Source organism: Martes martes, assembly GCF_963455335.1.
Source record: "Martes martes genome assembly, chromosome: 2".
NCBI classification, from domain to species: domain Eukaryota; kingdom Metazoa; phylum Chordata; class Mammalia; order Carnivora; family Mustelidae; genus Martes; species Martes martes.
In genome coordinates, this window is record NC_137889.1 from 119643405 (window position 1) to 119667853 (window position 24449).

The 24449-nt window shown below is 36.7% G+C and overlaps 3 protein-coding genes across 4 annotated transcripts in view; 1 reads left to right on the plus strand and 2 right to left on the minus strand.

Annotated features, from left to right (window-relative positions):
- The first annotated feature begins 2256 nt into the window (after positions 1-2256).
- EXOSC9 (exosome component 9) lies at positions 2257-14730 on the plus strand. 2 transcript variants are annotated; one of them, XM_080796069.1, is made up of 12 exons: positions 2257-2450; positions 2795-2889; positions 3591-3710; positions 3839-3941; positions 4843-4980; positions 6601-6683; positions 7969-8101; positions 9148-9236; positions 10323-10469; positions 11038-11222; positions 13468-13546; positions 13933-14730. In XM_080796069.1, exons 1-12 carry the CDS (start codon positions 2385-2387, stop codon positions 14012-14014), a joined length of 1320 nt encoding a protein of 439 aa, XP_080652195.1. In that variant the 5' UTR covers positions 2257-2384; the 3' UTR covers positions 14015-14730. The 2 variants fall into 2 exon arrangements, with proteins under 2 accessions (XP_080652195.1, XP_080652196.1); XM_080796070.1 differs by lacking the exon at positions 2795-2889 and having other exon boundaries at positions 2301-2450.
- On the minus strand, positions 13544-21304 carry CCNA2 (cyclin A2). The gene is made up of 8 exons (XM_080796071.1): positions 20121-21304; positions 19115-19358; positions 17763-17875; positions 17340-17563; positions 16401-16608; positions 15728-15841; positions 15148-15281; positions 13544-14834 (listed from the first exon to the last, which is right to left on the minus strand). The coding sequence occupies exons 1-8, from the start codon at positions 20331-20333 to the stop codon at positions 14786-14788; spliced, it is 1299 nt and encodes a 432-aa protein (XP_080652197.1). The 5' UTR covers positions 20334-21304; the 3' UTR covers positions 13544-14785.
- A 99-nt stretch (positions 21305-21403) lies between these two features.
- The window catches only part of BBS7 (Bardet-Biedl syndrome 7), a gene marked incomplete at its 5' end in the record, with an annotated part of 43469 nt that continues 40423 nt past the window's right edge, over positions 21404-24449 (minus strand). Inside the window, one exon of the mRNA XM_080796072.1 lies at positions 21404-22698. Coding sequence (XP_080652198.1) covers positions 22565-22698 — 134 coding nt within the window. The 3' untranslated portion in view covers positions 21404-22564. The remainder of the gene's footprint in view (positions 22699-24449) is intronic.

Genomic DNA, 24449 nt, shown 5'->3' on the forward strand with positions numbered 1-24449 from the left:
AAAGAGTAGAATGTACAATCTGAACCTCTTTTCAAACTTCAAAAACTTTTTCCTCCTGAAAACATGAAGCCAAGGTCCCTTGGGTGTTTCAAAAGGTTCTTACTAAAATATGAGATTGTGAAGTAAATATATTTTGTGATGGTATGTAGATGTGGGTGGAGATAGGTTATACATCTTTGAATTAACTCCAATAAAAGGCAGATACTGCAATGTTAAAATTATAATAAAATAATAGTGAAAGTAGAAAAGAATGGTGGAAATTCCAGCAAAGTGGAGAAAAGCAAGGGCAAAGTAATCAAGCAGCAATCTCAGAACAGCAATCTGACACGGCAAATCCGGGTGATTTCAAGGGAAGCCTTTGGCAAGCCAAAAAAAGGAAAGGGAACTAATTGAATAGTTATCCTGTCCAAAACAGTGTTAGATTCTCTCAACTTAACACAAAGTAATTATTTCCAAACTAAGATAGAGAAGCTGAAGTTCACATAGATTACTTAATTTACCCAAAGTCCATTAGAAATGAAGTTTATCTGAAGCCAAACAACACTCTTTTTCCACTACCAAGCAGCCACCCAGGAAAGGACAGACTACATCAATAAAGGCCAACATTTCATTTCTGACAAAAAGAGAAATTAGTAAAAGAACACAAGGATTTAAATGATGAAGTCAGCCAAGAGTTCTGTTGTGAAGTCGTTATTATAGAAGAATTTACATTGTTAAAAGAACTTGAATGGCCTATACTCTGTAATCCCCTTGCCTATTCTGAAAATCAATCAACTGTCTGAGCATGTGGACATAGTTTCTGTTCACTTTCCTCCTTCTTCACAATTTCTGTCTCCAGACCACGCTAAGCTCATCCTATCTCATTCTTGACTCCTCTTGCTCCTTCTGCATGAAACACTTCCTTTTCTCCAGATGATATCAAGGCTGCTCCTTCTCATCACTGAGAATTTATTTAACTCAGATGTCACCTCTACAAAACAACCTCTTTCTGCAACTATCCCTATTAAAATAGCAACCCCATTCTCAGATAGCATTCAGTAAATGAACTTGGGTTTTTTTGTGTATGTTTGTTTAAGCTTCTACTGTCTCTTCCAAAGAGAACATAGGTTCCTTAAGGAACAGGATTTTGTCCATCCCTTTTCTCCAGCACTTAAATTATTCTTGCAACACAGAAAGCTGTCTCTCTCTCTCTCTCTCTCTCTCTCTCTCACACACACACACACAGAGTAATTAACTGCGTACAGGTACTGCAAGTGGTACAAACAGACTACATTGTATCACTGGTAGGAAAAAGAAAAAAAAAAGTGTAAGAAAAGATAAAAGTAGTGGAATGGAGCCTGAAAAGGAATTACAGTGCCTATCCCCTCAGAAACAAATGTTAACAAAACAATATGCAAACACATAGTACTTACTCATTCCAGACACTGTGCTAAGCGTTTAACATGTATTAACTCGTTTTCACCCCTCAGAATAGGTTTATCACTCCTACTTTGCAGATGAGTAAAGTGAAGCACATAAGCTAACTTGGCCAGGGTCACAGAACTAGTCAAGGGCAGAGTCAGAATTAGAACCCAGATAGTTTGGAGTTCCTGCTTTTAACTACTTCTTTAGTGCTCCTCTGAAAAAAGCTGAGTGGTTGGCCGCGCGAGCATCCAGTTCTTCTATGCCCATAAAAATAAGTTTATCGGCTTAAAATAACTGGGGAGACTGAAAAAATAAACACGAAATTTTGTTTCAGCTAGTGGTGATTATAACACCGTTAGTTAAGAAGTGCTAATATTCTCTTCTACGTTAAAAAAAAAAAGTGCTAATATTCTCAATTCTTGTCAGCTTCTCAAGTCTACGAGATTTCACCTTCAGCCCGCAATAATACCCCACCTCACTGTCTTAAGTTTCTTCTCCTCCCTCCTCTCCACTTTGCCCGTTCATTCCAGTATTTCTCCACTGAAAATGCTCCAAACTCTGCCTCTGCAGCTTTCTGGCTAAATCTCAACTTCCTCATCTGTATAAAGTAACAGTAATACCTATCTAGCCTACCCCGCTAGAACTGAATAAAGGGTGAAATGCGGAAGCCTTATACTGATATTAATTTCTATAACTGATAGCTGTTTTGGAGTCCTTTTCTTTCCCACACTTTATGATAAAAGAAACAGACCCATAGGCTCAGAAACCCGCCTCCTTGAGCTTACTGGCTTCTCCCAGTCAGTCCCTCTCGTGCCAACATTGCTTTGAGCTTGCGCACTAGCGACCGGCCCCAGCCTTGGCCGCGGAGCTTTGATGACGTAAATTTCCTGCGCGTCAGAGCGAGCGGGGAGCGCGTGAAGGGGATCAAGTTCACTTTTCCTAGCGGATTCCGGTGCTAGGGTGTGTTGTGGTCCTACAGCATGAAGGAGACACCACTTTCAAACTGCGAGCGCCGTTTCCTACTCCGCGCCATCGAAGAGAAAAAGGTAAATGGTCCCGGGAACTTCGCGAGGCGTGGGCGCTCTGGTCGCACCGCCGCTCGCAGCCTTCCGGTTTGAACGCGCAGAACTCTCGCAGGCCCAGGAAGCCCCTGGAAGGAACCACCGGCGTGTTCCCCCCATCCCTTAAGCATTTTTTTTTTTTTCCCCTCCAGTTGGGTTCAAAAAGCTGGAGTCACACCAGCGACTAGGAGTGCTCGGGAACCTAGTTTCCACTTTCCTATGGGGAGTGGTTAGGAATCCACCTATCTCCAAGTGTTTAGCCCTGGCATAGAGTAGCTGCTCAGTAAATAATTTTTGAAGGAATAAAAGAATGAATGTTGTGCTTACAGCGGCTGGATGGCAGACAAACCTATGATTATAGGAACATCAGGATCTCATTTGGAACAGATTATGGGTGCTGTATTGTGGAACTTGGGAAAACAAGGTAACAAAGGATTCAAATTTGATAATAACTCAATAGGGAGAAGTTTAAAAGAAACTTATTGACTCAGTTGCTCACAAAGCATCTAAGAAGTCTGGACAGACTTATTTGTTTCGCTGCCAAAATAAGTATATTTTCTTTAATGAGAGTTTTTTTATTTTTAACCACAAATATATCTTTCATCCCGAGTATTGCATAGTTTTCTGATGTCTTTAGGTCATATATACAGCCAGTAGTAATTGCCCTGAATTTATTTTCTGCACCTCCCATTAAGTAGGCCTACTTTTCTCATTTGCCTGACATAAGAATTAGGTTTTTTATTTATTTGGAAGCTGTGAGGATACTGTTCAGATAATGGTGGCCAGCCAGTCCATATGAAAACTCTTAAAAAATCGCAAGTTTTCATGCTGTCTTGTGTCAATAAATATTTCTTTTATAAAAAAGTAAAGATCATTGATTTAAAAAAAATCTGTGAAATAGTATTGTTATAAAAGAGATTTTTTTCTTGTCACTTTTTGTGTATACCAGTATGTGTTTTATTTCTGTATATATTCTATACTTTATATGTAATTTCAGCCTCTAATGATACATCATACTGAATATGTTGTTAGAGTAAGATCAAAACTTAATTGGTTATGTTTTAAATTTATTTTTAATTGAAAAGGAGATACATTTAGTTAACAGATTTGTGCTTTATTTTGCAGAGTTCTTGGACAGGTTTCCTGTGAACTTGTTTCTCCAAAGCTCAATAGGGCAACAGAAGGTATTCTTTTTTTTAACCTTGAACTCTCTCAGATGGCTGCCCCAGCTTTTGAACCTGGCAGGTACTTAAATCTTTTTTTTTTTTTTTTTTAAGCTGCTTTTTAGCCAGAGGAGAACATAACAGCAGTGAGCTATTGTTTTAATGCCTGGTGTTATATTTCATGACATTAGCCCATTCCTATTTTCATAGGCAGTCAGATCTCTTGGTGAAGTTGAATCGACTCTTGGAAAGATGTCTAAGAAATTCGAAGTGTATAGACACTGAATCTCTCTGTGTTGTTGCTGGTGAAAAGGTGGGGATATGCCCAAAATTCTTAATCATAATCTTAGGTTGAGTATTGTTGATTCATGGATTCTTATATCTGTACTTGTATTCTCAGAGCTCCCGTTAATTCAGTTTTATACTGATTCACTTCACTGCAAATGTTCCTGAGTGCTACCCTAGAACTTTGTCATCTCTCTCTCTGAAGGGACAATAAACATTGGTGAAAGTATCAACTTGGATGTGTGTAAAAATGTCGTATTCAAAGAACTTATTTTTTCATATATTCTGTTTTATTCTGTTCTTTGAGTTGATAGAAGCAGGTAATGTGTTCTTTTTATGAATAAGGAACTGAAGAACAGATTAAATCCGTCTTTTGTGTAGGTTTATTGACTTATAAGGGCTGCACAGGGAGTTAGTGATAGACTGACATTGGAAATGTTACTCTCAATAAATTGTGCTGCATGATAATGCTTTAGAACTTTACTTTTGTTTAAGGTATTTTGACTATCTGTTTGACTCCAGAGAAGTCACTTTCTATGTTATATCATTGAATATGATACTTCCTATTTGGATTACTTATAGGATTATTTTAAGTATTGTCAAGTAAAACCTAAGAGTTTGTGGTTTTTAAGCTGGGAGACAAAATAAAAATATATTTAGGTTTGGGAAAATCTTATAATTATGCAATGGTTCTACATATTTAGAGTGTATATTTAATTGTCAGGTGACTCACAGAAAGGTAAACTATTGGTACTTCAGATGTTGACCTAGCTTAACATTTCTCTTAATACACATTTATTGATAAAGTAGAAGGAGTAACTGTATATTTCAACTGCAAGAGAAAAATTTGCATGCAGTGTTACTTTCCTTATGAATAGCCACTGGTTGTGATCAGTTAGGATTTATTTTTGTTTTAAACTTACATTCAGGTTTGGCAGATACGTGTGGACCTACATTTATTAAATCATGATGGGAATATTATTGATGCTGCCAGCATTGCTGCAATTGTAGCCTTGTGTCACTTCCGAAGACCCGATGTCTCTGTCCAAGGAGATGAAGTAACGCTGGTGAGCTCCCATGATTCGAGCCAGGCTTCTCCCTATGAATGAATGAATATCCTTGATGATCAGGCAACTTGTTATTAGTAAATTCTTTTTGTACATGGTAATTAAGTATGTTCTGGGATTTGTTGATAAGGCAAAAATGATAAATGGTCAAAATTGTTCCTGAAAACTCTCAAATCTTTTTATTAAAGTGTCTGTCAATAAAAGCACACCCTATCTTGGTTTCCTAGGATAAAACCAGATAACTTTTTCTTGGGATTGAGCATTAGATGAAGTGGTTGGCTTATGTTTAGGAACCACGTGTTAGAAATACATGGTTCTCAGCACATTGAGATACTTGTGCTTACTCTGGCAAAAGTCCTTCAGAAACAGCCGGAAGGCTTATAAAAACATATTGCTAGGCTCCACACTCAGAGTAGGGTAGCGATAGAACCTACAAATTTGTACTTCTAACAGAGTTCTCAGGTGATACTGATGCTGCCAGTGGAAGGGCCACATTTTGAAAACTATTGACATGTACTGTTTACATTGCCTTTCTCTTGTGCTAAATATGTCAACTTCAATTTATATGAATTCATGCTAGAATAATGAAAGTACACTGTATAGTTTGAGTTTTAAAGTTGTGAAGGAAACATCAGATGCCCACATTTCTGGGCAGTCTTTCTTGTGCTGCTTTTAGGCATTAGACTAGAGTAGACTCTGTAAAGACCTAGAGGTAGAGACAAAGGTTTATTAATAATAGTCATGTTCCTTTAGAAAAGGGAATTGGTGTAAGGAAGTAAAAGAGAGAGAGATCAATTTAAAAATATTGTAGAGTTACTGCTGGTGACAATGTAGAGTAGTAGTATGGCCACATTGGAAAAGTTTGGCAGTTTCTTAAAAAGTTAAGTAGTATCAACTTACACAGCACAGCAGTTTCATGCCTAGGAATCTACTCAGGAGACATGATAGTACATTTTCAGTCAAAGACTTCCATGTGAATGTTCATGGCAGCGTTACTCATAATAGCCCCAAACTAGCAACAGTCCAAACGTTCATCAGCTGGTAAGTCGAAAACATATGTCCATACAGTGGTTATATCCATACAGTGGAATGGATATACATCCATACAGTGGAGTGGAGTGGAGTGGAATACTGTTCAGCAGTAAAAAGGACCAAACTGGTGATACATATTGCAAGATGGATGAAATGTGCTAACTTAAAAGGAAGCAGATGCAAAATACAAATTGTTTGATTCCACTTCAATGGAATGCTTAGGGCTGGGAGTGGGAATGAGAAGTGACTGCAAATAGGCTTAAGGAGATTTGGGCGGGGGTGTATTGGAAAGGTCAAAAAACTGTATTGTGATAGTTACATAACTATAAATTACTACAAAATGAGTAGATGTATACTTAGATGAACAGATTTTATGGTATTTATATCCCAGTAAAGGTTTTTGACATATGCATAAAGTTTTAAGGAACCCTGAGTGGCAAAGTCAAACAGGTAATTGTGAAAGAATTAATGTAGGTACTCAACTAATGATTAAAGGAAACATGTTTTTTATTTTAATATTTGATGTGCATGATATTTTTTATGTTTATAATTTAGTGACTAATTATTGAAGTTTTTATTTTCAAACAGTACACACCTGAAGAGCGAGATCCTGTACCATTAAGCATCCACCACATGCCGATTTGTGTCAGTTTTGCCTTCTTCCAGCAAGGGTAAGTCTCATTCTTATCATGGGCTGAAATTGTACATGCAGCTGGAAACTTTTTTGTTCTGTTCAAATGTGCTGTGGGCAGATGAATAAACACTTCCTCTAATATTAAAGCACCTTGTTTTTTTTTTCTTTCTTTGTAAGAGCATTAGTTGGCAAAGAGCTTTCTCAATAGAAGTGACAAATTCTTCTGTAATGAAGAGATTTCACAACACTTTTCATAGGATACTTATAAATTTCCTGTAGTGTGGGTGCTAGAGGTGTCAGATATTAATAGAATTGTGTTAGGTTCTAATTCAGGAAAGTAGAGTGAGAAATACTGTGGATTAATGAATAGGACTTTGGAGCATATTAGAGGAGCAAGTCATAAGGTGGAATGGTTCACAAATGGGATAAATCTAGTTTTCTTCAGCTCTCTAGTAGTTTCTTCACAATTTACTAATTTTCCTACAACAGAAAAACTAGAGTCATAGGTCCATGTAGTGGTACCTTTAAATGAAAACTTGAGCCTTAAATCTCTTCTGAAACAAAGGGAGATATAAATAAGATATTTTAACAATTTTATGAATAAAAACTAGGGAAGCTTTCAACTTCTAGTCATTATAGTGTAGAATTTCATTAGTGGGAAATAGACCAGCACTGTCCAGTAGAAATACAACATGAGCAATATATGTAATTTAAAAATTTTCTAGTAGCCACATTAAAAGTAAAAAGAAACAGGGAAAATTGATTTTGATATATATTTTCTCTTATATGTAAAATATTGTCTTAGTATATAGTGTAAAAATTATTCATCAGATATTGTATATTCTTTTATTTCTACTAAATCTTTGACGTCTGTATTTCTCACATGTGACTAGAGGCCAACATTGGACAATGCTGAAATAGTATTCTTTTAATGAGCCATTAGCAGAACCTAGGAGAACTTCAGAATCTAGGACACACTAGGCGTCTTTCCAAATTAACAAATTAATGTAGTTTTTATTGATGAGCAATAAATCATTTAATGAAAGCGATAGTATTAGGTTTAGATTGTGTACTGTTTAAAGAAAACTAATATGAACTTAAGTGATTTTACTGTAATAGCTAGTGAAAGCCCCTCAGCATTTATTTTGTCCATAAAAACTATAATTCTCATCTCTTTTCCCATTAAAGTGATTCATATCCATAGGCTTAGACCTTTACTCTGTTGACTTTTATTAATGCTATCTTTTAAAAATATTCACTATCTTAAAATTGACAAGCGTTTAGCCTCGGATTTAATCAGGTCCAATTAACATTCATTTCAGTACATATTTATTGGTGGATCCCAATGAACGGGAAGAACGTGTAATGGATGGCCTGCTGGTGATTGCCATGAACAAGCATCGAGAGATTTGTACTATCCAGTCCAGTGGTGGGATAATGCTGCTGAAAGATCAAGTTAGTGCTTTGATTAATGTTCTTTTAAGAATAGGTCTCTTCTTTTTAGAAGCTTTTTCTTGCTTTTGTTTTGTTTTGATTTTTCTTTTCTTTTTTTTTTTTTAAACTAAAAAACCATCAAGGATAGCCATCAAAGATATTTTCAGTGATTCTAGGATATGTTAGAATCTGGTTTCAATATTATTACATTGTGTTGACTGATGACTACAATGTATCCTTTCTTTCCAGTGAGAAAAGAGATTCATCTCCTTATTCAAAAAAAAAAAAAAAAAGGTGTCAAAAAGGTAGAAATTAGGTACTCTCAGAAGTTGGGTTTTCAATAAGGAGTAGTTCACAAATCCAGCTACATATCGGATTCACCTGAAGGTTTCTAGAAAATAGATTGGCATATAGCATATAGCACAGATGGGGAACAGAGACTGCTTTAGTTGAAATTTCACTTCTGCCTTATACTAACTGACCTTTTGCAAATGATTTCATATCTTTGTGCCTTGGCTTCTTTATCCGTAAAACAGGGAATAAAAACAGGAATAAAGTTGTTAGGACTGTAAGGATAAATACATGGGTATATTGCACTGTATAGCATATATTAAATGTGCCATGTTAGTTTCTGTGACCACTATTATGGCCATTACCCGATCCCTATTTCCAGAGATTCTGATCCATTAGGTCCCCGAGGCCTGGAATCTCTGCTTTATAGTTTCCCAAGGGATTCTGCAGGCTTGTCTTGAACTAATGTTTTGGGTCACTCACACAGAAGGGTAGTTAGTGCATCCCTGAGTATATAATGTATAGCTGTGGCTCTTTCAGTGGTATCTTTTACACTGTCAGAGAAGGTTTTGAGTCTCTTTTCTTAATGTGATATTCCTTCAGATATTTTAAAACAAGTCTCACATTTTGCATTAATTTGTGTTTACATTGTATTTTCATATTTGAAAAGGTCAAGCTTATACTTTAAAGGTAGAAAAACTATTCTCACGTTTATAGTTTTGTTGGAGAAAGCTGTGTGGTTGTCTTTAAATAACAAAATGCACTTTTATAAATAGGTTTTGAGATGTAGTAAAATAGCTGGTGTGAAAGTACTGGAAATTACAGAGCTAATACAGAAGGCTTTGGAGAATGACCGGAAAGTAAGGTAAGTTTAATTCTTTTTAGCCCTAAATGGTCTTTTTATTTTTGACAGATTTTTCTGTTGAGGACTTTCTTGCATAAGAGTGACCATATAATTTTCACACTCCCATTTTTCTTTATCTGTTAATCTAAGTTGAATATACAGAAGTGTTATAGTGTATTCCAATTTAAATATGATCTGTATTGAGAAGTCACATAATATTTTTCTTTAAAAAAAAAAAACATTTTTGGGGCACCTGGGTGGCTTAGTTGATTAAGCACCTCCCATCAGCTCAGGTCATGGTCCCAGGATCCTGGGATCGAGCCCCGCATTGGGCTCCCTGTTTAGTGGGGAGTCTGCTTCTGCCTCTGCCCCTCCCCTCTGCTCATGCTTTTCTCTCTGGCTCTCTCCCTATTTCAAGTAAATGAATAAAATCTTTTTTTTTTTTTTAAAGATTTTATTTAATTATTTATTTGTCAGAGAGACAGAGAGAGTACAGGCAGGCAGAGTGGCAGGCAGAAGCAGAGGGAGAAGAAGGCTCCTTGCGGAGCAAGGAACCCGATGTGGGACTCGATCCCAGGACGCTGGGATCATGACCCAAGCCGAAGGCTGCCGCTTAACTGACTGAGCCACCCAGGCATCCCTAAATGAATAAAATCTTTTTTTTTTTTTTTTAAATAAAATCTTAAAAAAAAACAAAACAAAACATTTTCTTTAGAAAAAAGAAAATCTAGTAGCTCATTTAACAGAAGCAACACAAATGGGTGTTGGTTCTCTGCTTCTTCTATAACCCACCACTCCAATGTCTTCTGTGATGTGGGAGGTAATACCTACTTGGTAGGTCAGGTTTGAGGATTAGAGAATAGTATACTTAAAGCACTTAGTGCTTGCCTGGCACATGTTTCAATCAATTACAGTAACTTTTGTTTCTCTTGATAAGCATAATAAATTGGTGAGGTTAAGTTGGTCAGCTTTTTTCTCAATGTTTCTCCTCCATCAAAAGGATAAAATGGTTAACTTTTCCCTTCCTGTTTTCTCTTCCACCTTTTATTGTCCCTTTTATTGTCCCTTCTCCACTCCTCCCCACCTCCAAATAAAAAACCCACACAGGAAAGAAGGTGGAAAATACGGCTTTGCAGAGTCTATAGCAAGTCAAAGAATCACAGCATTTAAAATGGAAAAGGCCCCTATTGATACCTCTGATGTAGAAGAGAAAGCAGAAGAAATTATTGCTGAAGCTGAACCTCCTTTAGAAGTGTATCTTTATTGGATGGTTTTTTCAGTAACAACATGATTTGTAACACTTTCGGCATTATTAAGAATATGTGAGGGGTGTACATACTGGTTTGTTTTCTGAAACACTGCTTTGTTAGAGAAAACATTGAAGATACAAGACAGTGATTAGTCTTATTGAGTCTGATAAAATTCTTCGGCTATCCTACAAAAACTGAAAATTTTCTATCTTACTGGCCAATTTACAGCATTTTTCTTTGGAAAATTGTTCCTTAATCTCAGTCAAGCACTTTATATCTATTACACATTGTTCTTGGAAATTAATTATTCATCCATTCACCACATTTATTACTGCAACTGTTGAGAGCCAGTATGTCTCAATACTTCTCACTATGGTTTCCATAAAATCTTACTTGAGTTAACGTTTTTTTTTTCTTTCTTTTTGTTCAGCCACCCATAGTGTAGCTATTAGTGAAATTTTTTTGCACAAACTTGATGCACTCTTCAGTCTTAAAACTTTTTCTCTCATCTTTTTCAACACTGCACCAAATGGCAGTAATTTTGTTACTCATAGTTTCCTTAACTTGTTAAGTGTTTCTAATCCTGTGCTTTGGACTCCTGGAACTGCCCAAATTGGAGAGGGAGTAGAGAACTCCTGGGGTGATCTTGAAGACTCTGAGAAGGAAGAGGAAGATGAAGATGGCACTGATGAAGCAATCATTCTTGATAGTATAAAAATGGACACTGGAGTAGAAGTCTCCAATATTGGAAGCCAAGGTAGGTAACACTATTTATGGCTTTTATGTAATTACGTATATTATATATACATAATCCATATACCTTCCTTTTTTTGGGATCTTATTTTATAGTCCTCTAAAAGAGGGGCTAAATATTTTGTGGTTTCAATTTCAGTTAAACTGTTGATGCTAACTACAGAATTAATTCCAATTCTTTTCTAAAAAACATGCTTTGTGGAGTAGTAGTACTCTGGTATATAGTGGAATTTTAGTTAAAAAATTTTTTTTTCTTTTATATGTAGATGTGGGCCAGTTTTAAAGGGATGAGTTCCTTAAGTTCATTCCTGCATGCCATTTTTTCTTTGTAGTGTCTAGATTCAAACATAAAAAGCCTGTATCATAACATATATTAGAGCTGTCCAAATGGAACTGTTTGTAATGTTAGAAATGTTCTGTGCATACACTGTTCAATAAATATAATAGCCACTAGCCACATGCAGATATGGAGTATTTGAAATGTGGTTTGTGACAGAAGAATTGGATTCTAAATTTTAATTTTAGTTAATATAAAATTAAATAGCTATATATGGCTGTTATTAGAGCAGTATTAGAACGTACAGAACTCTAGAATCACCTAGAATAATGGTAGTCCTAGGTGTTCTTTGCATCCTGAAAGCTGTAGAACTAGAAAAAATTATTTTTAACCTGTGGATATTTTTACTGTTCAGAAAACCAAATTCTTGCTTGGCCCATTATAATCATGAATTGGGTTTTTCAAACCCACACCATACAAGGATCGATGTAGCAAGTAGGCTGGCAGAGAACTAAAGGGTATATTTACTAAATCTGGCTGAAAAAAATAGTGAAGGTGATACTGTTTAGGTACATAATGTACATACCTGCCTACCTTCAAGGAATGAGATTAATTACCTATAAATATTACTGAGAGCCTGCTGGGGTTTTTTGTAAGGGGGAAAAAAATTACCTATTGATTGGGAGTCTTATTCAGCTTTCCTAGTGGTTACTTCTGTTTTGGTATTATTTTTTTAGACTGTGTTCCATGTATTTATTTACTATATATTTATACCAATATAAGCTTAAACACAGGGACTGTGAATCAATCTTTAGAATTTTTTCATGTCATCATGTCATCAGCCACATTTTTAAATGCTACATAGAATTCTAGCTTTGACAATAACTAGGTTGGCTTAATAATGTTCCCTTATTGATAAATGTTACCATTTTGTTATAGTGCTACAGTAAAGCATCTTAGCATATGCCTCTATATATTTGTGAAATATTTTTGTAAGATTAGTAAGATTAATAGCTAAACATTCAATTACTGCTTTGAAGAGTAATATTTTCAACTGAATAATGAAAATGGACCTAAGATAATTGGGAGGATAAAGCAGGTAAAGCCTTTCTAAAGCACATGAACACGAGAAACAAATTGAAAACTCATTGATATGCCACCTGGGAAAAGGGTTAATTCACACTTTATATACATCATTAACTAAGGCTCAGAAGAAAAACTGGCAAGAGATACAAAGTAATTCTCAAGTACAAATGGCCAGTAACATACTTCATGAGCAACCTTACTAGTAATAAAGGAAATAAATTCAAAGCAAAAAGGGATGTTTTCTCATTACTGTATCAGATAGTATTAAAAATTAGGGCACCTGGGTGGTTCAGGTTAAGTGCGTGACTCTTGATTTTTGCTCAGGTCATGATCTCAGGGTCGTGGCATCAAGCCCTAGTTAGGGCTCCATGCTGAAATGTGGAGGCTGCTTGTCCCTCTCCCTGCTTGGGCTCTTTTTCTTTCCCTCTCAAATAAACAAAATCTTAAAAACAAAACAAACCAAACCACCATTGGCAAGGGTGCATAGGAAAATGAGTTTTTAATAAAAATTGAAACAGTATTTTGGGTGGATTTGGCAAAATATTTCTTAAAATGTATATACCTCTTGACACAGTAATTCTCCTAGGTATTTTCCTTCCAGTGTTGTTTATAATAGGGAGAAGCTGTATAGACTTTCCCCCCTATTATGACATGTACAAAATGGTCATATAATTACAGAATTTTTAGGAAATAAAGTATGTGTTATTTTTCAGAGCTCCAGGGAGTTACTTCAGGGAAGGAGAAAACAAGTAGTTCTGTAAGCCTTTACTCAAGAGTAGTTGGAACTGTTTGTATGGAAATAAAATTTTAGGACTGCTGACATAAACCCATGTAGAAATTTTCCAAGAGATTATACTTATATTGTTTCCTTAACATTTTCTTAAAGATGCCCCTATAGTACTCTCAGACAGTGAAGAAGAAGAAATGATCATTTTAGAACCAGACAAGAACCCAAAGAAAATAAGGTAACAAAGTTACGGTTTATTTCAAATGTACACACATAACTCAAGACTTCTCTGGTTTTATTCTCATCTTATCCTACTATAAACAAAGACACACACACCCCCTTTTTTTTGAAATCCAGCTCTTCTTTCTTGGTTTCTTCAAACTGAGATTTAACAACAGGATCTAATTCTATAAAACTGTATAGATGCCTTTTAAGGTCACTGAATTTTATTCTTAGTTGGCAAATGTTATATATTCTCCTGGAAAAAAAAAAAAAAAAAAAAGTCTCCTATTTTGGTAGTCCAGACTTTGAACGAGCAAAATGGTGTAAGTCTGGTAAACCATCCATTGTATCGGCTTTATAGTGCTAATACTGTTAGTAAACTTTAATTTATTTTATTCACAGAACACAGACCATCAGTGCAAAACCAGAAGCACCAAGTAAAAAGCCAGTGAGAAAAAGAAAAAAGAAGAGAGCTACTAATTGAAGCTCACATAGTTGTATATTTGTGTATATAACTATTAAAAGGATATTTATTCAGTGCTCATAACTTGAGTATTTTTCTATTCACAAATCCATTATAAAATCTAGTCGATTCTTTATATGATTTTTTACATTGTGCTTTAAAATAAACCTCTGAACAACTTAGCAGGTTTTAAATAATTGTCACTTCAGTAAAGTGGAAAAGTTGATGAGGAATGAAACAGCATTTTCATAGTGTGTACAAAGGGCTGAAAGATTCTCAGGATCATCACAACTGATAAATAAGTACAGATTTATTCCACATATGCTTAGATTATGCTCAAGTCACCAAATTGATCCAGTTCCTTAGGAAAAATGAATGCTCAAACTTTTATCCGTTTTCCTAAAACTATTTTTCAATTTCAGGAGAAGCCTTCCCAGTTCCCTTCTACAGTAAATCAAATTAATTCTTCAGAGTGATACCATAAAGTCAAATCAGATTTGACTTACAAAAACCAAATTTTCCAAATCCATTTATTAGTTCTTATTCTTACTGTGCTGACAGCTGGCATTATTAATACTTTAACAAAACCACTTAAAATTAGCCAAATATCTAAGATAGTTACATGTACAAAAGATATACAAATTAAAACCATTTAAAAAGTAATAGATACCATAATTTGTACTTGACCATAACGCTATTCAGAAATGATTGTAAAATTAAAACCTTACAAAAACTGTACACCGTATACTTTGAATGATTTACATTTTAGAAAACAAAAGCAGTCTTTCACTGTTACACATTTAGTGTCTCTGGTGGGTTGAGGAGAGAAACACCATGATACCTGTAAGGAGGAAAAAAACTCAGTAAATATTCATTGGGTAAAGATCATGGAATACAGAAATGCTGTTTCTATTCTGATTGAAATTAATGGTTATAGAATCATTGGTCCACAAAACATGCAAGCATGCCCCGTTCTTCTCCCCTTTTCTCCCTCAAATGCAAGACATAAAGCATAACTACAACCTACTCAAAACACCTGGCTACGAGGAGCCTGTGCCTATATTGTGAATCCTTTGATAAAGTGTCAAGGATCTCAATCACATGGTGGCCTGAAAAAGCAAGCTTTTTTAATATCTATTAATGTTAATTCTTACTTTGAACTTTTATATTTTTCTCTTATTGACTGTTGTGCATGCTGTGGTGCTCTGAGGTAGGTCTGGTGAAGGTCCATGAGACAAGGCTTAAGACTTTCCAAGGTATATCCAGTTTTTTGAACTAAAGATTCAGGCTGCAGAGAAGGGAGTAGAAAACCACTGAGTTTTGTTTTTAGCAACAGACACTAAATACAGTGAGTTAGTATTGGCATTAAACTTGAGTTTTGTTAAATTTAAAGACTTAACACCTCCAACTAGCAAATCTTCCAGATTTCTCAAGCCCTTATTCCATCTTTTATGCTGACTTTGATCAGTTTTAACTACTTTCCCTGCCAACAGCAGGTCTTATGGTCCTAATTCTTTAAGCACACCTTTCAAACCCAAGAATATCAAAGCTTTCTACCTAACAAGCAAACGTATGTTACTAAACAGGACACTTTAAACAGCATAGATTTTTTGAACGTTTTTTCCAGGTAGGTACCTCTATACCACCAACACTTGTATATAAGTTATCTAACTTATCTGGCAGAAATAAAATTTAAGTTGCAAGACAGATGTGTGAGGACATGGTGATACATACCCAGCTCTGTCCTGTGACTGTGTAGAGTGCTAAATGAAAAGCTGCTGCAGCTATAACTGATGGCAGGTACTTTAGATAGGGGTCGGCATCTATGAGACTTAATTCTCCCAAAAACTGGAATGAAAAAGCAAATACACTTTTTGATCACAAGAGCTCTAGAATTCAAGCCTCAAATTTTCCCTTTCTGCCCTAATACATTCCTGTCTTTAAGACTGGCTCTATGGCAGGGCACCTGGGTGTAAACATCTGCCTTTGGCTCTGGTCATGATCCCAGGGTTCTGGGGTCAAGCCCCACATCGGGATCCCTGCTTAGTGGGTAGTCTGCTTCTCCCTCCCTCTCTGTGCTCTCTCTTTCTCAAAGAAAGAAAATCTTTAAAAGGCTGGCTCTATGGCAGCCAAAGGAAAAAAACTCCCATAACCTTATTTGTCCTCATCCTATACTTTTTCCTCTTCCAATAATTTTTAAAACAACTCTTCTGGCTACCATTTCTTAGACTTCATCCTCATACCACTTTCCTTAGTATTTCCCAATTCATGTTATCTTCTGCCAGTGGTAGGCTCTCTTTATACTGCAACACCAATTTGTCCCCAAAACACTAAATCCCTTGACCAAAGCTATATAATTAAGCTGTGTGACCTAAGACTCTTCATTCAACAAATGAAAAGAACTTACCATTGCTAAACTTTCAACTTTGCAGTTGGCAGAATGCTGGTGCAGAAAGTATTGAGTAAGAAACTGATTTACTGTTGGTGCAGCTAGATCAAAAGCAAGCACTTTCAAAACTAGGTGCTCCATTCTCAGGACCTGTTTCTTGGTATAGGTATCATCTGTAATGTACACAAACTCTGCTACTTCTGGGGGGTATATTTCTTCAAACTTTCTACAATGAAAAAAGTTGTACGTAATCAGTCCTTCCAAAAAGAGAAGCAAGCTGTTTATCTAATTCTGAAATCCCTTTAGCAGAACACATGGACTTACTTGTCCAAAACCTACACTCCACCAATTGCCTGTTTGCCCTGATACTTGACCATTTCCAGCAGAGCTAGATAAATGCTAACTAAAAGACCCAAATCCATCCAGGACTTGGGGTATTCTCCCAATGCAGTCAAAAGATATGAGGCAAGAGAGTTCCAAGATGGGAATAATGCCAGAGTTCACCACGTAACTGAAAATTTAGGAAATTCTTAGTAAAATATACATTTTTAGTTTTTTAATGTATTTAATTTCCATGGGAGAAGATAAATTCTTTAAATTTATTTTAATAAATGAATTAAAAAATAATTTAATACATATTTTTTAATAAAGATGTTATGCCAGAAAGGTACTTTTTGATGGAAGGAACCACACTTTCAAACTTGGTAATCTACTCCTAGTTTATTAAAATGTAGCCAGTCTCTCATCTTCATTCAAGAAGGTCCCCTGGAATCTAGATCTGGGAAGATTAATATCCTAAATTAATTTCACACACTGTTTCATATTGCTACCCCTAAAGTAGTCTCTGACTTTCTGCTTTGTGTTTTTTATTAAAATGCTACAATCTTAAAAATCACAACTTCTTCCCTACACAGAAAGGTATCAATCACTTAATCCAACAAACCAAGCTGAACTTACGAGGCCAAAAGCATAGCAGCAGTGCCCACAAGCTGAAGCTTTCCTCTCAACACAGACATCGATGAAAGGAACCTATCAATGTAGTTCACAGCCAAGTGCAGGGTCTCATTCTGTAGTTTATATTCTTCTCCTACTTCAACTAACCAGTCCACAAGAATAGCCCTCATACTGTTAGTGATGTCTGGCTGTTTCTTCATGTAACCCACTTTAGGCTTACATTTTACCTGTTGAGAAAGTTACTTAGTATAATGTTAAAATTGCAATTAGATTATTCTACCATTAACAAAGATGCTACATACCAGAAACATAAGTGTAACATTACAATAATTCACTAGCAGTTAAAGAACTTAAAAACATCCTCTCAGTTTCATTTTGCCACAATGAATAACAACAGTATAAAAACTGGATTCTAAGAGCTCTTACCTCCATTTCCCTAAGGTATGTGTGAATATCCTCATGGTAGTCTGGGACTTCATTGACACTCAATGGCTTTTCATCTTCTAACACAATTGAAATATCCATAGTATGCGGTGACTCTGGGAGAATACAAAAGTATGATTAAGTTCATTGTTTAATTTTCTAATTAATGTAATGGCCAAAACTGATTGCCCTTGTAAAGTGTCCCATACAAAAGCATTTCTTTCATCCAGCTAAAAAGGGCTTCTCATGACAAAGTACATAGAATATTTCACTCTGGCTTTAGTACCTCTGTCCACTTGGTTTTAATCAACAAGAGAAAATACTAATAGGCCATTAAAAAGAAAGTGCATTTGAAAGTGTATTATGTTAAAGTATGATTCATATTCCATGAGGGAGAAGAAGAGATAGCACAGTGATCCTAGTTTTGTGATGTTATGTACTATTTACCCCAAGAGTTTGCAGACCACAAAGTCTGATAAAATTCGGAGTACAATGTAGCAATAACTAGGAGGGCTAAAGTGTCAATGAAAATAAGGTTTGTTATGAGCTGTTCCAACAAATTAGCACTACAATCAACAAGTGTTTCATGTTTTATCATTTTAAATGACCCTTTGAGGCAAGGAATATCATTCATTACTCTTCTCACTTCAAGGTTCATTTGAGGTTAAAACTTGTTACAAATTTTCAATAAAAATACAAAAATTACTTTATTTCTAAAGGATTTTCCTGCTACTCCCAGACCACTTCCACAAAAGAACTAAAACCTAAATGAGACTGAACTTAATGAGTTATCAGTGACTCGACAGATCGACGGTAAAGAAGTTGCACAAACTGCTGGCAGACCTTTCTGTATAGCAGCTGCTTTATTTTATATGTGATTAACTGCAAACAGCCATTATTGAACTCTTGACTCACAGGATAGTGTCCCTCTCGGGTAGCAGACTAGATTTACAGAAAATTTTAAAGCCGTAAGAGATGTTAGATATCACAATATTGAAAGGTATATCCTATTCAAATATTCTCTGAAGTGATAATGTACAAAGTGAGTTTTATCAGTACAACTGAAATCTATTCTCCCAAGTAAGGAAGGTGTTTGAGATCTACTTAAAACTGATGTGATTGGTAGTATACCGGTAAGGGAGGAGCACCCAATTAGGATTTATAGGTCACTAGGTTGCATTAGCTGTGAGATCTGAGGTAAGTCACACACTTTCTAAACTTTGTTACATTAAAGCAATTTCATTAAGTAGTAAGGATCAGGGAAGATAATGTCTTAAAAAGCAAAATATCATTAATTCAGCCTATTTAATAATTATGATTATATTGATTTGATATAGATGTTCTTTAAAACTTACCAAAACTACCATCCATTGGATAATCAAGAGGTACCAGTGGTTTTCTTGGTCCAGGTAAAGTAATAGCTGAATTAAAAGCCAGTACATTTTCATGTTCTGTTTTTTTAGATTCAGCTGGCCTCTTTTGAGTCTCTTGTTCTGCTTCATCCACATGAATGGTAAATGCAGGCTGTTTACTGTTTGCTTTCCAGGGAGGAACAGTGACATGTTCATCATTTACAGGAAGATCCTTAAGAGGTGCAACCTAAAAAGAAAGAAATATCTGGCTTTGAGTCCATTAATTGGAGTTTTGCTTTCTTCCCCGTAGGGGTCTCAGTTTCTGTTTCCATTCCCAAATACTCTCAGAAAGTTAAACTACCTGGGACAAAATCCAGGCAGTAAAGTTTGAGTGGCTGAAGAAAGGGATGTTCAAATTCCTTACAGGCATTCCTACATAAGTTATAGAAAGAATCACACTAAGTGACATTATGTAAAACTAATCAAGGCTACAAGATGAGGGGAATGGCAGGCTGAAAGATGACAAGTTTAGGAGAGCCGGCTAAGAGGTTCACCACTTTCGCCCCAGGGTGGAGCAACAGAGCAAATCCGGTAAAATGGCGGAATTTACTAAAAGCAAAATATTTTTTTATACCCTTTCCTAAAATAGAAGTAATCTTAACCATATGGAAAGCAGGAAGGGGGTCCAGATCCCAGGGCAGTGCCTAGGGTTTAAAGCGGCGAGAAAAGCGCGGACAAACGTAGGGTTTGGTTTGACCTTATCTATAGAAAAATATCCCCAATAAAGAGCAGATAAGCAGCAAAACACAGCGCGACGAAGAGAGCAATGGGAGAGACGCTATAAGTGGCATCGCACACGCCAGAAAACTGGGGACCAAGGGGATTCTAGAACCAGGCCTCCCTTAAAAAGGCTCGGAAGATACTTTCTCTCCACGCTCCTCGGCCTGCTAAACCTCGTGCAAAACTCCCGCTCCGCCCTCCCTCCCGCAGACATCGCTCATTTCTTTACCCGTCGTGTTTTGGGCCTCTGCTGCGGCGCTGGAACGCGCGGGTTCCCGGCCTTCAGTACCGCCAGCCCCGCCCGGGTCCGTGGCTGCTGGGCGGGCGCCGCCTTCTCAGGGTTGATGTTCTCCTGGTCCTCTTGGAGCGCCGTATGCTGCAATGTTAGCAGCGATGAGCCCGCCTCGCGGGCCGCAGGACCGGGCTCGGAGCTGCCCAACATCACTGCTCCCGGGGTTGCGGCGGGATCAGCCTGCGGCGCCAAGCAGCGTGTACTCCGTCCCGCCGACCCCGCCGAGAAACGCTCCAATCGTAGCCAGCCGCCACAGCCCGGGCCAGCCTGCTCGCTCGGGATCGCGCAGTTCCGAAGAGGTTGCGAAAGGCGTAGGCAGGACCTCTCGGGCGTGGAGGGCAAAAGACGCCCCCAAGATGTAGCGAGCAGCCCGCCGGAGCGGCGGCTGTTCGTGCAGTTCAAGTATCCCGCGACTATTGAAATGGGCCAATGGGGAGGGCCGATGCCCGTGACGTCAGTCACGGCGACACGGTCGCAGGCGAATGAAGGCCGCCGCGAAGGCCACAGAGCAGGGGGCGGAGAGCCGCGGAACGGCGGCGGGAGGAAAAACGCCTGCGCCGGCCGAAGAGGCGGAGCCTGGGTTTCTGGTGACTTTAAACTGGGCCGCTAGGTGATCCGTGGACTCTGGGAAAGGGCTGTCTCTAGAATAAACTGAGTTAAACTTCAGCAATTGCTAGTGGGCCGCCCCAGCCTAACGTTAGCCCTGGGACCTTCAGTGAGCTTAACTGGTTTCCAAAGCTCTAAAATCTGGCCCAGCCACTAACTGGCCTGGTAGTCTTACTCCGGTTGTTCAAGGTCTCTGATTCTTAGTTTTCTTATCTATTAATTGAGAGTAAAAATATCTACATGTCATATGACTGTCACGATTATATAATGTGCACAAATCATTAACACGCTGCTCACGTAGTAACTGATACTCAAATGGCGATTTATAATGTCATCTTTTCATTTAGGTGTTTCTTCAGTCATGCTTCGGAATTTCCCTAAAGAAGATGCAATGAGGGAAGATGCCACCTTGAACCTCCATTGATTGATATATATTGATATATATATATACACACACACACACACACACACACACACACACATATATATGGTAATGTACTATATATATGTACTGTATATATATGTAATATACTATAAGAAATGCAACTCTGCAGTCACTGTTTTTGATGCTTCTTCCCCAAGCTGTGGCAACCAACAATAAGCACCCAGTGAAATTCTGGTGACCTAGATAGAATTATTTATTCCATTTAGCAATGACATTTGTTTAAATATAATAAAAACAATATGACCTTATTAAAATAAAACTCAGTGATATGTCCCTTTAACAAATTTTCAAATTTAATATGAGGCTTGCATATAATAAATATAATGGTATGTAATTAAAAAACATTGTTTTCTGACATTCATGTGTGTCCTTCTTGAAAACATAACTATATAATCTTTATGCCATTTTAAAACAACCTTTAAATACACTATTCCCCTGAATATGAAAAAACATGAATTAAGATTAATGAACAAAACTTCTGTAGCTTTAAAGTCTTATTTCCCTCCATACATGATAAAACGGAAATCAGTGGATACAAGTGCAGGAAAATCTATCTCTGCACTCTTCACATGTAGTACATTTGTACAGTTCTACTGGTTGCAGGACAGCAAGTGAAGATCCTTTCAATCTGTGCAAGTTCTGCTCATTTCCCTGGCCACAATTCATAGCATTGAACCAACTCAAGCATTCTGCAAACTGAGCGCGGGTCAAGAAACATTACCTAGCAAGACTGAAATCAGTTGTAAATCAATCTCAACCCCCTAGAAAAAATAATTGATAAGTTATTTCCACTGGTTAACAACGTATATAGTAACAAGGACACAAACTAGGCACCAGAAATTGGGATGTGGTCCAGGCTTTACAAAATAATAACAATGTCCACTTAATCACTTAACTTCATAGAGAATCAGTTTTCTTATATGATTTGACAAAATAACAATATATATTGTGAAGATAGATGAAGTAATGAATGTAAATAATTCTAAACACTATGAAACAGTTAATATGTGTGTATAGCTTGTTAAATATTTGAATATATTTTTATTTTCCAAATATTTCTCAATTTAAAAGTTAAAACATCCATTTGCAAAAAATTCATTAAAATTCCTTATAATCATTCCACTTGTTTTAAAATAAAAATTCTCTTTATTTTTAAAAAGCTCCATTTCTCAAAATAGAAGCATTACTAAAAGAAGTCATACCCTAAATAGTCTTAAATGATATTAAAAAGCATTTGAAATAAAAGTATGTACAGTTAGCTTGTGCCATAATTCTGTTTTAACATATTTCATTTAAAAAGATTCCTCTGGAACTTTACCTTGTTTCTATTTCATGCAGCATCAAAGAAAGCAATCAATGCATTTTGGTCATAATTGTCCAGAATCTCCAGTAAAAGAGGTACTTTGGTTTTCACATTGGTGCCTTTGAACTTGAACTTATCTATGAAAAGATCAGTAATCATGCCTATAAAGAAAAATGTTAATTTCCTGTCATTGATTAGCTCTAATTAATAACAAAGTACTTAATGAAAGTGAGTGATTACTTGAGAATCTATTTCTAAGCACTCATCACTGCATTATTTAATATACAAACCTAAAGGTATAGATACTTTTTAAAAAAGATTTTATTTATTTATTTGAGAGAAACAGAGCACAGAGGGAGAATGTGAGGGAGAGAAGACGACTCCCCCCAGTGAGCAGGGAGCCCAATGCAGGGCTGGATCCCAAGATCCTGACATCATGACCTGAGCCAAAGACAGACTTTCAACCAACAGCCACCAAGGCACTCCAGGTATTTATACTTGTAAAAAATATTCGTTTGGGGGGATTTTAGGGCAGGTTTCAAAACATTAATCATTTGGCTAATAATCCGCTTAGTAATTGCTTAAAAGTTACTAAACTCAGGCAATTAACTGCTGACCAGTTTTGAATTGCTATTGGTATATATAACATCACAATGAGGGGTTTATTTTTCTCACCAAGCTGATCATTTTGACAGTGTATAAAGATTTTTTTTTTAAGATTTTATTGATTTGGGAGTGAACATGGGGGTGGTGGTGGGAGAGGGAGAAGCAGACTCCCCACCAAACAGGGAGCCCTACTCAGGGCTTGATCCCAGGACCCCAAGATCATGACCTCAGCTGAAAGCAGATGCTTAACCAACTGAGCCACCCAGGTTCCCCAACAGATTCTGTTTTTAAATTCTATTTGAGTTAAAAATATTCCATCAATATGTTAACCATTCTTGGGATTTATCCAAGACATGTTTCAGAATTTTTCATATTTTAGATAGATAATGAAAGGGATATACCATATATGGCATAATATCCAAGGGGAATGACTGGGAACATCTGATAACAAAACATGATAGTGTTTCTGCAACAAAATACATGGGTGAATATTCACACTAAGTGGAATAAAAATGACTATAAATAACCTGATGTCAGTTTAAGTGGAGTTTTGTCATTAAATTATTAGTTCAGATTAAGTCAAATTTCCTGCCAAATGATTTATGAAGTTTTAGTTTTCAAAGCTTCCTGGGTTTTAGAACTGGTGATAATAAAAAACCACCCATATTCTAAGTTATTATAAGGATAAAAGATCAAAGGGGCACCTGCATGGCTCATTCCATTAAGCTTAAGCATCTGCCTTTGACTTGGGTCACGATCCCAGGAGGCTGGGATTGAGTCCAGCATTGGGCTCCTTGCTCAGTGGGGAGCCTGCTTCTCCCTCTCCCTCTGCCTGCTGCTTCCCCTGCTTGTGCCCTCTTTCTTGCTATCTCTCTGTCAAATGAATAAAAATCTTAAAAAAAAATTCATATAAATAAATAAATATATTATTTTATAAATAAATTCATTAGGCAGGCTCAAAGATCAACATAGATTGATGATACCAAGTGACTCTACTGAAGATTCTGCATAGTGCAAAAGCAAGCATTTTGGGGTGAGGAAGTTCTAAAGCAGGCTTTGCCACTACCTATGTGACAACAAGCCTTTAATGTCAGATTTCAGTTAAAAAATGTGAAAAATGAAGATAACACCATCTACCTTGCAGAGCTATTGTAAGGATTAAGTATCTGATTAATGAAGATGTTATAAAAAATAGGAAATAAATAAGCTTAGCTTACATAAAGATCACAAAAAAATGTTTTCCTTACGCTGTTCCATCCTTCCTCTTTCTCTCCCTTCCTGCATATTTCCCTCTTGCTCTCAAAGT